This window comes from Mustelus asterias, chromosome 10 (assembly GCF_964213995.1).
Source record: "Mustelus asterias chromosome 10, sMusAst1.hap1.1, whole genome shotgun sequence".
Taxonomy (NCBI): domain Eukaryota; kingdom Metazoa; phylum Chordata; class Chondrichthyes; order Carcharhiniformes; family Triakidae; genus Mustelus; species Mustelus asterias.
The window spans coordinates 121684114-121695742 of record NC_135810.1 but is presented as its reverse complement, the minus strand read 5'-3'; the positions used below and the strand labels follow the sequence as shown (position 1 = coordinate 121695742).

At 48.8% G+C, this 11629-nt stretch overlaps 1 protein-coding gene across 1 annotated transcript in view; it reads right to left on the bottom strand.

Annotated features, from left to right (window-relative positions):
- Positions 1-2981: 2981 nt before the first annotated feature.
- The window catches only part of LOC144500106 (kelch-like protein 24), a 38234-nt gene continuing 29586 nt past the window's right edge, over positions 2982-11629 (bottom strand). Inside the window, exons 6-7 of the mRNA XM_078222881.1 lie at positions 6937-7125; positions 2982-3514 (exon numbers count right to left, since the gene is read on the bottom strand). Coding sequence (XP_078079007.1) covers positions 3326-3514; positions 6937-7125 — 378 coding nt within the window. The 3' untranslated portion in view covers positions 2982-3325. The remainder of the gene's footprint in view (positions 3515-6936; positions 7126-11629) is intronic.

Sequence of the window (11629 nt, the reverse complement as noted above, 5' to 3'; positions counted from 1 at the left end):
AGTTTTTTAAAATTCATTTACGGGATGTGGGTGTCACTAGCTAGGCCAGCATTTATTGCCCATCCCCAATTGCCCTTTAGAGAGCGGTGATGAGCTACATTCTTGAGTCAAAATCCCTGGAGCTCCCTCCCTAACAGCACTGTAGATGTACCTACACCCTACATTGTACCTACATGGAGTGCAGCGGTTCAAAAAGGCAGCTCATCACCACCTTCTCAAGGGCAATTAGGGATGGGCAATAAATGTTGGCCCAGCCAGCAACACCCATATCTCTTAAATGAATAAAAAAAACAAACAGGACAAGCTCAGTCAAAGAGTTAGGGTTTAAAGGCGTCTTAGAGAAGGAAAGTGAGGCAAAGACATTTAGGAGAGCAATTCTAGGACTTGAGGCCTCAGCAGATGACGGGCCTCAATTGGCAATGAAGTGTCCATTAGCCAGCCACAGAATTAGTGGAGACCGAGGCAGGAAGGCAACAGGGTTCCCCCCACCAAACTCCTGGCCAGCTAAATGCTCCCCCCCAACCCCCTCAGTTCCCCACCAAGATGGCCATGGGAGAAGGCATTAAATGCTACCCTCATGGATTGGGTTACATAGTGTATCAGTGGGGATATCTGGGAATCCTCCAGTGTATGAGGAGAGGTTGGAGAAACTTGGTTTGTTCTCACTGGAACGACAGAGGTTGAAATCATAGAAATCATAGAAACCATACAGTACAGAAAGAGGCCATTCGGCCCATCGAGTCTGCACCGACCACAATCCCACCCAGGCCCTACCCCTATATCCTACATATTTTACCCACTAATCCCTCTAACCTACGCATCTCAGGACACTAAGGGGCAATTTTAGCATGGCCAATCAACCTAACTCGCACATCTTTGGACTGTGGGAGGAAACTGGAGCACCCGGGGAAAACCCACGCAGACACGAGGAGAATGTGCAAACTCCACACAGACAGTGACCCAAGCCGGGAATCGAACCTAGGTCCCTGGAGCTGTGAAGCAGCAGCGCTAACCACTGTGCTACCGTGCCGCCCACAAGGGGCGACCTGATAGAAATCTACAAGATTATGAGGGGAATGGACAGAGTGGATAGGCAGAAGCTTTTTCCCAAGGTGGAAGAGTCAATTACTAGGGGGCATAGGTTTAAGGTGCGAGGGGCAAGGTTTAAAGGAGATGTACGAGGCAAGTTTTTTACACAGCGGGTGGTGGGTGCCTGGAACTCGCTGCCAGGGGAGTTAGTGGAAGTAGATACAATAGAGACTTTTAAGGGGCATCTGGACAAATACATGAATAGGATGGGAATGGAGGGATTTAGTCCCCGAAAGGGTAGGGGGCAGCATGGTCGGTGCAGGCTTGGAGGGCCGAAGGGCCTGTTCCTGTGCTGTAATTTTCTTTGTTCTTTGGTGTTCTTTGTTTTATTGATTGCTTAGTTAGAATAAATGTTGAGTTGGAACATGGGTATCCAGGGTGCTGGTTCTCACCACGATGACATACTTTGTCCTCTGTGTCACCTCAGAGGCCTTTGGTTGCAACAGATGATCAGGAAGTGGAGAAGGCAAAACGGGAACTGAAGCAATTAGAAGAAGTAGCATGAGTAATCGGGCTGAAATTAAATTTAGAATAAGTTAGTCATCAGCAGAAATGAGAGAGAGAAAGACAGGCTTCTGTCCTACACATCGAATCATAGCGTCCCTACAGGATCATAGAGGCCCATCGAGCCTTGACTTGAGAAAGGATATACTGGCACTGGAGGGGCAGGGGGGGGCAGAGGAGATTCACAAGGTTGATTCCGGAGTTGAGAGGGTTGGCTTATGAGGAGAGACTGAGTAGACTGGGGCTATACTCATTGGAATTCAGAAGAATGAGGGGAGATCTTATAGAAACATATAAGATTATGAAGGGAATAGATAAGATAGAATCAGGGAAGTTGTTCACACTGGCGGGTGAAACTAGAACTAGGGGGCATGACCTCAAAATAAGAGGAAGCAGATTTAGGACTGAGTTGAGGAAGAACTTCTTCAGACAAAAGGTTGTGAATCTGTGGAATTCCCTGCCCAGTGAAGCAGTTGGGGCTACCTCATTGAATGTTTTTAAGGCAAAGATAGATACATTTTTGAACAGTAAAGGAATTAAGGGTTGTGGTGAGCGGGCAGGTAAGTGGAGCTGAGTCCACAAAAAGATCAGCCATGGTTTTATTGAATGGCGGAGCAGGCTCAAGGGGCCAGATAGCCTACTCCTGCTCCAAGTTCGTATGTTCTTATGTTCCACACCGACAACAATCCCACCCAGGCCCTATTCCCATAACCCTGCACATTTACATAATCCCCTGAACACTAGGATCAATTTAGGATGGCTAATCAACCTATCCTGCACATCTTTGGATTGTGGGAGGAAACCGGAGCACCCGGAGGAAACCTATGCAGACACAGGGAGAAAGTGCAAACTCCACATAGACAGTGACCCAAGCTGGGAATCGAACCCGGGTCCCTGGCGCTGTGAGGCAGCAGAGCTAACCACTGTGCCACTGTGCCGTCCCATGGATCTGGGCAGCCCAGTTCATTCCATACAATTAGAATGTGATAATGGGGACTGGAATTTTATCCAGAATGGGTTACTGGCTGCTTCAAGCCTAATCCATTAACCATCAAGAACACTGTGGCCAGGAACTTATGGTGGCAACCGGACGGAGTCTTAGCCGTTGGTTGGAGAGCTGGTAAAAGCCCCACGTCGCCTCTTGCCGGGAAGACCTACCACAACTTGTGCCAATCACACATTATATGCAGCGCGGTGGCACAGTGGTTAGCACTGCTGCCTCACAGCGCCAGGGGCCCGGGTTTGATTCCCTGCTTGGGTCACTGTCTGTGTGGAGTCTGCACGTTCTCCCCAGGAGCTCCGGCTTACTCCCACAGTCTGAAAGACGTGCTGGTTCGGTGCATTGGCCATGCTAAATTCTCCCTCAGTGTACCCGAACAGGCGCCGGAGTGTGGCAAGTAGGGAATTTTCACAGTAACTTCATTGTAGTGTTAATGTAAGCCTAATTGTGACACTAATAACAGTTTGGTTGAGATGGGGGGGATCTCTATGGGTCAGTGTTGATCCATGATGGGTCGGGGGATGATGTTTGGGTCAGGGTTGGACAGAGATGAGACAGGAGTTTGACAATAGTTGATTACTCATTCACATTAGATTTTCCATGTCTTGCCGTGCTGCCATACCCATGGCACTTGTATATGGAACAGGAGGTTAAAAATATTAAGTGAAAGAATATTACACCCAGCTTCGAGTGTCCAGTGTATCAAAAAAAAGTCATTGTACTGCCCATCCGTTATCTCCTGACAGACTGGTGGATGGTGACGCAGCCGTGGTAACTGGTACAATGTGGCATTGTAGAAATCTGTGTTAGACTGTGCGAGGTAGGTTCGAAGCAGAACACTCTGTCTGTGCCCTCCGCCGTGTTGTCCTTTCCGCCGAGGATGTAAATCATCCCGTTGCAAACCGTCAGCCCGCAGTTCTCCTGCATCCCAGGAATAAAAGTGGAGATTACTATTTATCCACTGCCTGTGACTTCCTCCATCTTTCTGTCTCCATGCTCTCAATATCTTCCCACCTCCCATCTCTAAAACTGCTGCTCTGGCATGGGTCCAGAGCTGCCAGCTACTCTCCAGTACCTTACCCAAGCTGTGATTTGTCTCGTGTAAGCAAACGCCAGGCTGTTTGACTGTGAGGGGCATCGTACTGTCTTCACCCAAGGTCCACAGATACACACACAGCAATCAGGACTGGGACGCCTGGCTGACTTGATTCCTTTACCTTCCCCTCTTAACAGCTGGGGCACTAAAGTCGATTGTGACTTCACCCCACCCTCTTGACAGCACCCTGGACAAGACAATCTTACTCACTGCAGAGTCATGATTGAACATGGACCTTCCTGGACTCTACGGGGGCCAATGCATTGGACAGAGCCCAGCTTTTGTACCCTTGACGTTCAGGGTTTGCAACTATGGGATGTAACCAGAGCAGAATGACAAGAAAGACCTGTGTTTAGATAGCACCTTTCATAACCGCAGGACATCCCAAGGCGCTTTGCAGCCCAGGAAGCACTTTTGAAGTCTAGTCATTGTTGAAAATTTGGACATTTGGTGACCAACCAGAACGTAGCAAGATCCCGCAAACAGCAATGAAATAAAGAAGGCGTTAGGCCCTTCGCAAGAATGTGAAAATTGAGCACTTCCAAATTTCGGGGCTTGCAATAAACCTTGACGTGCATGGAATCAAAGAACAGAATCATAGAATCCCTACAGTGCAGAAGAGGCCATTTGGCCCATCGAGTCTGCACCGACTCTCTGGCAGAGCATCTCACCCAGGCCCTCTCCCCCCGCCCTATTCCCATAACCCCGCGCATGTCCTGTGTCTAATCCCCCTAACCTACACATCTTGGGACACTAAGCTGCAAGTTCGCATGGCCAATCCCCCAACCTACACATTTTTGGATCACTTGATGACCATTGCTGACGTTGCCTGACCACCTCCAGATAAGAATTGACACTGGCATCTACATGATCCACGCCACGCCAGGCAGGAGTGAACTCAAGTGTACAAGATAATGAGGGACAGGGACAGAGTGGGTAAGGAGCAACTATTCCCCTTCGTTGAAAGGTCAGTCGCAAGGGGACATAGGTTCAACGTGAGGGGCAGAAGTTTAGGGGAGATGTGAGGAAAAACATTTTTTACCCAGACGGTGGTGATGGTCTGGATTGCACTGCCTGGAAGGGTGGTAGAGGCGGGTTGATCCAGTACCTGGATCAGCACTTGGCACATCATAACATTCAGGGCCATGGACCAAGTGCTGGTCAATGGTATTAGGTGGGAGGTCAGGTGTTTCTAATGTGCTGGTGCAGACTTAATGGGCCGAAGGGCCTCTTCTGCACCGTACGATTCATCGCATTTACGCGATTTGCCTCGGTCTTGCTGGGGGTGGGCAGTTTTTGCTCCCTTCGTTAAACTATTACTCTCAGCCTTCAGGTCAAAACAATTTTACATCATAACTTGAAGTGATAATGACACGGCGAGGCTCATAGAGACTCTGGCAAAAGACCGGGCTAAATGAGATTGAAGGATGGAGGAAGGAATGGAGGAATAACAGAGAAAGCATGAAGATGATTGATAGTCAAATTAAATCTAAAAGGGGGAAGAAAGATGGGATTAGGATGGAAAACACATTTTAAAAAACGTAAAATATGAAATTTTCCAAGTTTCTAAGAACAATGAAAGGGAGGGAAGGGCAAATCAGGGTATTGATTTTGACAATCAGCCATGATCAAGATGAATGGAGAAGCAGACTTGAAGGGTCGAATGGCCTCCTCCTGCTTCTATTTTCTATGTTTTCTATCTCTGATAGAATAGGCTGGGGTTTGACCATCCCACCTGCCACAGGAATTGGAGCGGGCGAGGGGCGGCCCACAGAAAGGTCCGTTGACCTCGGGTGGGATCTTACGGTTTTGGGATGAGCAAGGCCCTAAAATCCCACCCTCTGAGTAAAATCCAGTGGGAAAGAACAAAACTGGAGTATAGGATGGTCACTAAAAATCCAATCAGGGAATTCGGGGAAAAAAAATACCCAGAGAGCAGTGGGGGTGGGGGGGAGGGAATTGTGGAACTCGTTACCATAAGGAGTGACTGAGGTGAGTAGTATCAATATGGTTAAGGGGGGGATAAATACCCACATGAGGGAGAAAGGAAGGGCTGATAGAGTTAGATGAGGAAGGATTGAAGGAAGCTTTAATGTTGCATAGATGCCAGAATGGACTGATTGGGCTGACTAGAACAAAAAAACAAATAAAATTACAGCACAGGAACAGCCCCTTCGCCCCTCCAAGCCTGCACCGACCATGCTGCCCCGCCTGAACTAAAACCCCCTACCCTTCCAGAAAGAACAAAGAAAATTACAGCACAGGAACAGCCCCTTCGGCCCTCCAAGCCTGTACCAAATAACCTATCTTCTTTTTATTCCAGCATAGGATGTGGGCATGACTGGCAAGGCCAGCATTTAGTGCCCATCCCTTATTGTTTTTGAATAGGTGGCAATGAGCTACCCATGACTAAGTGCTTGCTCGGCCATTTCCGAGACTTTACCTTTTCAACTATTCCCTTTCTGGGCCTTCAAGGGAGAGTGGTACTGCAGGAAGATAAACCTCGCCAACTGAAGGGTCCTTAAACCATTAGCCCGAACTTTTAATTTGTATTTAAAGTGAAAATGCAGCAACTTCAGGAATGCCACAGGGAGGGCAAGTTGGTCTTTCCATGTGACTAGTGACAAAAATGTTCAAATTGTCCAGAACTTTGTGACAATTTGCAACTTTTAAAAAAATTCATTCATGGGACATTGGCGTCGCTGGCTGGCCAGCATTTATTGTCCATCTCTATTTGCCCGAGGGCATTTGAGAGTCAACCACATTGCTGTGGCTCTGGAGTCACATGGAGGCCAGACTGGGTAAGGACGGCAGATTTCCTTCCCTAAAGGACATTAGTGAACCTGATGGGTTTTTCCGACACTCAACAACAGTTTCATGGTCATCAGTAGATTCTTAATTCCAGATATTTTTATTGATTTCAAATTCCACCACCTGCCGTGGCGGGATTCGAACCCGGGTCCCCAGAACATTAGCTGAGTTTCTGGACTCATAGTCTAGCCACTAGGCCATCGCATCCCCATGATAAGCTCTCTCATCACCTCTCTCTTCCTATCTTGACATTCCCGAGTAATTATCAATGATAATGGCAAGCCCCATTGAAGTCTGTTGTTTTTCCAGCAAATTCACCCACAATGTTTACAGCTAAAAGATCTGAAGAGATTCAGAAACTTCAATTGCACAGGACGAAGGCTTCTGTGAAAGGAAATGGCTTTCAGTTGATTTAGATCAGGTCCTGTGATCTTACCAGAGGTCCTGGAGTACTGCACACCACTGTCCAGTAGGCTTCTGTTGGGTCATATTTATACATATTCTCCATGAGGCCTCCCATAATATAAATCATGTCATTCAGGGCCACTGCATTGATGCAGCGTTGAGAAAAAGGAGTTGACGCTACAAGGGTCCAATCATCTTCCACTGGATCATAACATTGGACCTGCAAAGAAGACATTTACTCTTACATACAAACATGCAAGACTAGCTAGCAGAAATAGGCAAGGCCTGGATTATAGAATCATAGACTCCTACAGTGCAGAAGGAGGCTATTTGGCCCATCACGTTTGCACCGACCACAATCCCACCCCCAGGCCCTATCCCCAAGTATTTACCCTAGCTAGTCCCCCTGACAGTAAGGGGCGACTTAGCATGGCCAATCCATCTAACCCTCACATCTTTCGGACTGTGGGAGGAAACCGGAGCACCCAGAGGAAACCCACGCAGACACGGGAAGAATGTGCAAACTCCAGACGACAGTGACTCAAGCTGGGAATCGAACCCAGGTCCTTGGCGCGGTGAGGCAGCAGTGCTAACCACGGTGCCTCCCTGCTGTTTTTCCTGTTTTTGGGCCCCTTATCCCCAACCTTCAACCCTCCCCCTCACATCCGCTGAGTACCCAGAATTGGGAACCATAGTCGCAGTGGGGTTGAACTGTTTTCTACGGGTTTCGCAAAACTTCTGGGCAGAATTTTCCAGTCCCGCCTGCCATAGGAATCGTAGCGGGCGGGGGAAGACCATGCAAAGTCCATTAGCCTTGGGTGGGATTGTCCAGTCTTGGGTCAAGTGCGGCCGGAACATCCCTGGTTTCGTTTCCAAGTTTAAAATAGCAAAACCTTCCATTAAATTAGCACCAGCCAATTCACCTGCAAACATGTGTTATTTCTATCCAAATGGGTGGACTTTGTTAACGTAAACATTACATTTTGCATTGAGTGATAAATACTTCCTCATTTTAAATCGAAACTTCTAAACATGTTAAATTGGACACTTATAAATCCCCAGCGTAGAGTATATGAGTAGGGGCGGCACGGTAGCACAGTGGTTAGCACTGCTGCTTCACAGCTCCAGGGTCCCGGGTTCGATTCCCGGCTCGGGTCACTGTCTGTGTGGAGTTTGCACATTCTCCTCGTGTCTGCGTGGGTTTCCTCCGGGTGCTCCGGTTTCCTCCCACAGTCCAAAGATGTGCGGGTTAGGTTGATTGGCCAGGTTAAAAATTGCCCCCGAGATGCGTAGGTTAGAGGGATTAGCGGGTAAATATGTGGGGGTAGGGCCTGGGTGGGATTGTGGTCGGTGCAGACTCGATGGGCCGAATGGCCTCCTTCTGCACTATAGGGTTTCTATGATATGGTCTGTACAGGCCCCCTTGGGCCACCAACATTCTATTAACCGGTGCCGCCCAGCACCTCACTACCTGTTGCCATTGAAACCAGCCAGACTCTAGGAGTGCAGGGCAGAAGGGGCTGAGCTTAAACCACAAAACAGCCCAGGGAATTATTCCGGTGAACGGGAAGTTTGAAATGGAGAGTTCGAGCAGGAGGGGGAGCACACCTGTCCATACTCTCTGTAAGATGCTCTGCCAGCGAGTCGGTGCAGACTTGATGGGCTGAATGGCCTCCTTCTACACTGATGAGGGGAACCTGCTGCAGAAACAGCTGTCACCAGCCTTGCATGCGAACCAGCAACCTGCAGCAAGGTCTGGAGAAAAAATATTAAAGATGTAGGTAGCAACCCTCAGTGACGAAAAGGCCAAAAACAAAAGTCCATCAGATAAGCAAGAAAGGAATCTGGTGCATCTCATTACTCGACCAGTACGAATGTGAATTAGGAGCAGGAATAGGCCACTCGGCCCCTTCAGCCTGCTAAGCCAGATCATGGGTGGTCAGATTGTAACCTCAACCCCACATTCCTGCCTACGCACAATAACCTTTCACCCCCCCTTATTAGGGCAGCACGGTGGCACAGTGGCTAGCACTGCTGCCTCACAGCACCAGAACCCGAGTTCGATTCCTGGTTTGGGTCACTGTGTGGAGTCTGCACGTTCTCCCCGTGTTTGCGTGGGTTCCCTCCGGTTTCCTCCCACAGTCCGAAAGATGCGCTGGTTAGGGTGCATTAGCCGTGCTAAATTCTCCCTCAGTATACCCGAGCAGGTGCCGTAGTGTGGCGGCTAGGGGATTTCCACAGTAACTTCATTGCAGTGTTAATGTAAGCCTACTGGTGACAATAAATAAACTTATTAATCAATAATCTATCCAGCTATAATCTGGGTAAAAATATTCGAAGACTCTGCTTCCACTGCCTTTTGAGGAACAGAGTTCCAGAGACTCACAAACTTCTGAGAACAAAATTATTTTCATCTGTCTTACGTGGGTGACCTCTTATTTTTAAACAGTAACCCCTCGTCTTAGATTCTCCTACATGCCAATGCACCCTAACCAGCATGCCTTTCGGACTGTGGGAGGAAACTGGAGCACCCGGAGGAAACCCACGCAGGCACGGGGAGAACATACAAATCCTGCACAGACATTTCTTCACCCAAAGCGTGGTGAGCCTGTGGAATTCATTACCACAGGAAGTAGTTGCTGGTAAAATATTGAATGTATTCAAGAGGCGGCTGGATATAGCACTTGGGGCGAATGGAATCAAAGGTTATGGGGAGAAAGCAGGATTAGGCTATTGAGTTGGACGATCAGCAATGATCGTGATGAAAAGGGATCTGGGATCAGCAATGATCGTGATGGAAAGGGATCTGGGTGGTTGTACTGCTGGATTGCGGAGGACAGAAAGGATCGAGCATGTGGACATAAAGAAAGAGGATGTGTTGGAACTATTGAATGGCATCAAGGTTGGTAAGTCGCCGGGACCGGATGGGATGTACCCCAGGTTACTGTGGGAGGCGAGGGAGGAGATTGCGGAGCCTTTGGCGATGATCTTTGCATCGTCGATGGAGACGGGAGAGGTTCCGGAGGATTGGAGGATTGCGGATGTGGTCCCTATATTCAAGAAAGGGAACAGGGACAGCCCGGGAAATTACCGACCGGTGAGTCTAACCTCAGTGGTTGGTAAGTTGATGGAGAGGATCCTGAGAGACAGGATTTATGATCATCTAGAGAAGTTTAGTATGATCAAAAGTAGTCAGCACGGCTTTGTCAGGGGCAGGTCGTGCCTTACGAGCCTGGTTGAGTTCTTTGAAAATGTGACCAAGCACATTGACGAAGGAAGAGCGGTGGATGTGGTCTATATGGACTTCAGCAAAGCGTTCGATAAGGTCCCCCATGCAAGACTTCTTGAGAAAGTGAGAGGGCATGGGATCCAAGGGGCTGTTGCCTTGTGGATCCAGAACTGGCTTGCCTGCAGAAGGCAGAGAGTGGCTGTGGAGGGGTCTTTCTCTGCATGGAGGTCAGTGACCAGTGGAGTGCCCCAGGGATCTGTTCTGGGACCCTTGCTGTTTGTCATTTTCATAAATGACCTGGATGAGGAAGTGGAGGGATGGGTTGGTAAGTTTGCTGACGACACCAAGGTAGGTGGTGTTGTGGATAGTTTGGAGGGATGTCAGAAGTTGCAGCGAGACATAGATAGAATGCAAGACTGGGCGGAGAAGTGGCAGATGGACTTCAACCCGGATAAGTGTGTAGTGATCCATTTTGGCAGATCCAATGGGATGGAGCAGCAGTATAAAATGAAGGGTACCATTCTTAGCAGTGTAGAGGATCAGAAGGACCTTGGGGTCCGGGTCCATAGGACTCTTAAATCGGCCTCGCAGGTGGAGGATGCGGTCAAGAAGGCGTATGGCGTACTAGCCTTCATTAATCGAGGGATTGAGTTTAGGAGTCGGGAGATAATGCTGCAGCTTTATAGGACCCTGGTTAGACCCCACTTGGAGTACTGCGCGCAGTTCTGGTCACCTCATTACAGGAAAGATGTTGAAGCCATTGAAAGGGTGCAGAGGAGATTTACAAGGATGTTGCCTGGATTGGGGGGCATGCCTTATGAGGATAGGTTGAGGGAGCTTGGTCTCTTCTCCCTGGAGAGACGAAGGATGAGAGGTGACCTGATAGAGGTTTACAAGATGTTGAGGGGTCTGGATAGGGTGGACTCTCAGAGGCTATTTCCAAGGGCTGAAATGGTTGCTACGAGAGGACACAGGTTTAAGGTGCTGGGGGGTAGGTACAGGGGGGATGTCAGGGGTAAGTTTTTCACTCAGAGGGTGGTGGGTGAGTGGAATCGGCTGACGTCGGTGGTGGTGGAGGCAAACTCGTTGGGGTCTTTTAAGAGACTTCTGGATGAGTACATGGGATTTGATGGGATTGAGGGCTATAGATAGGCCTAGAGGTGGGAATGTGATCGGCGCAACTTGTGGGCCGAAGGGCCTGTTTGTGCTGTGGCTTTCTATGTTCTATGTTCTAATAGTGGAGCTGGCTTGAAGGGCCGAATGGCCTCCTCCTTCTCCTATCTTCTATGTTTCTATGACAGTGACTCAAGCCAAGAATCGAACCCAGGTCCCTGGGTGCTGTGAGGCAGCAGTGCTAACCACTGTGCGATCGTGCCACCCATGTAATAACGAGATGATCATTTTTTTTAATGGGATCAGCTGGAAGGTTAATTTTGGCCGGTACATTGGGGCGAACACTTCTGCTCGTGTCACAAAAGGTGCAGTGAGATCTTTT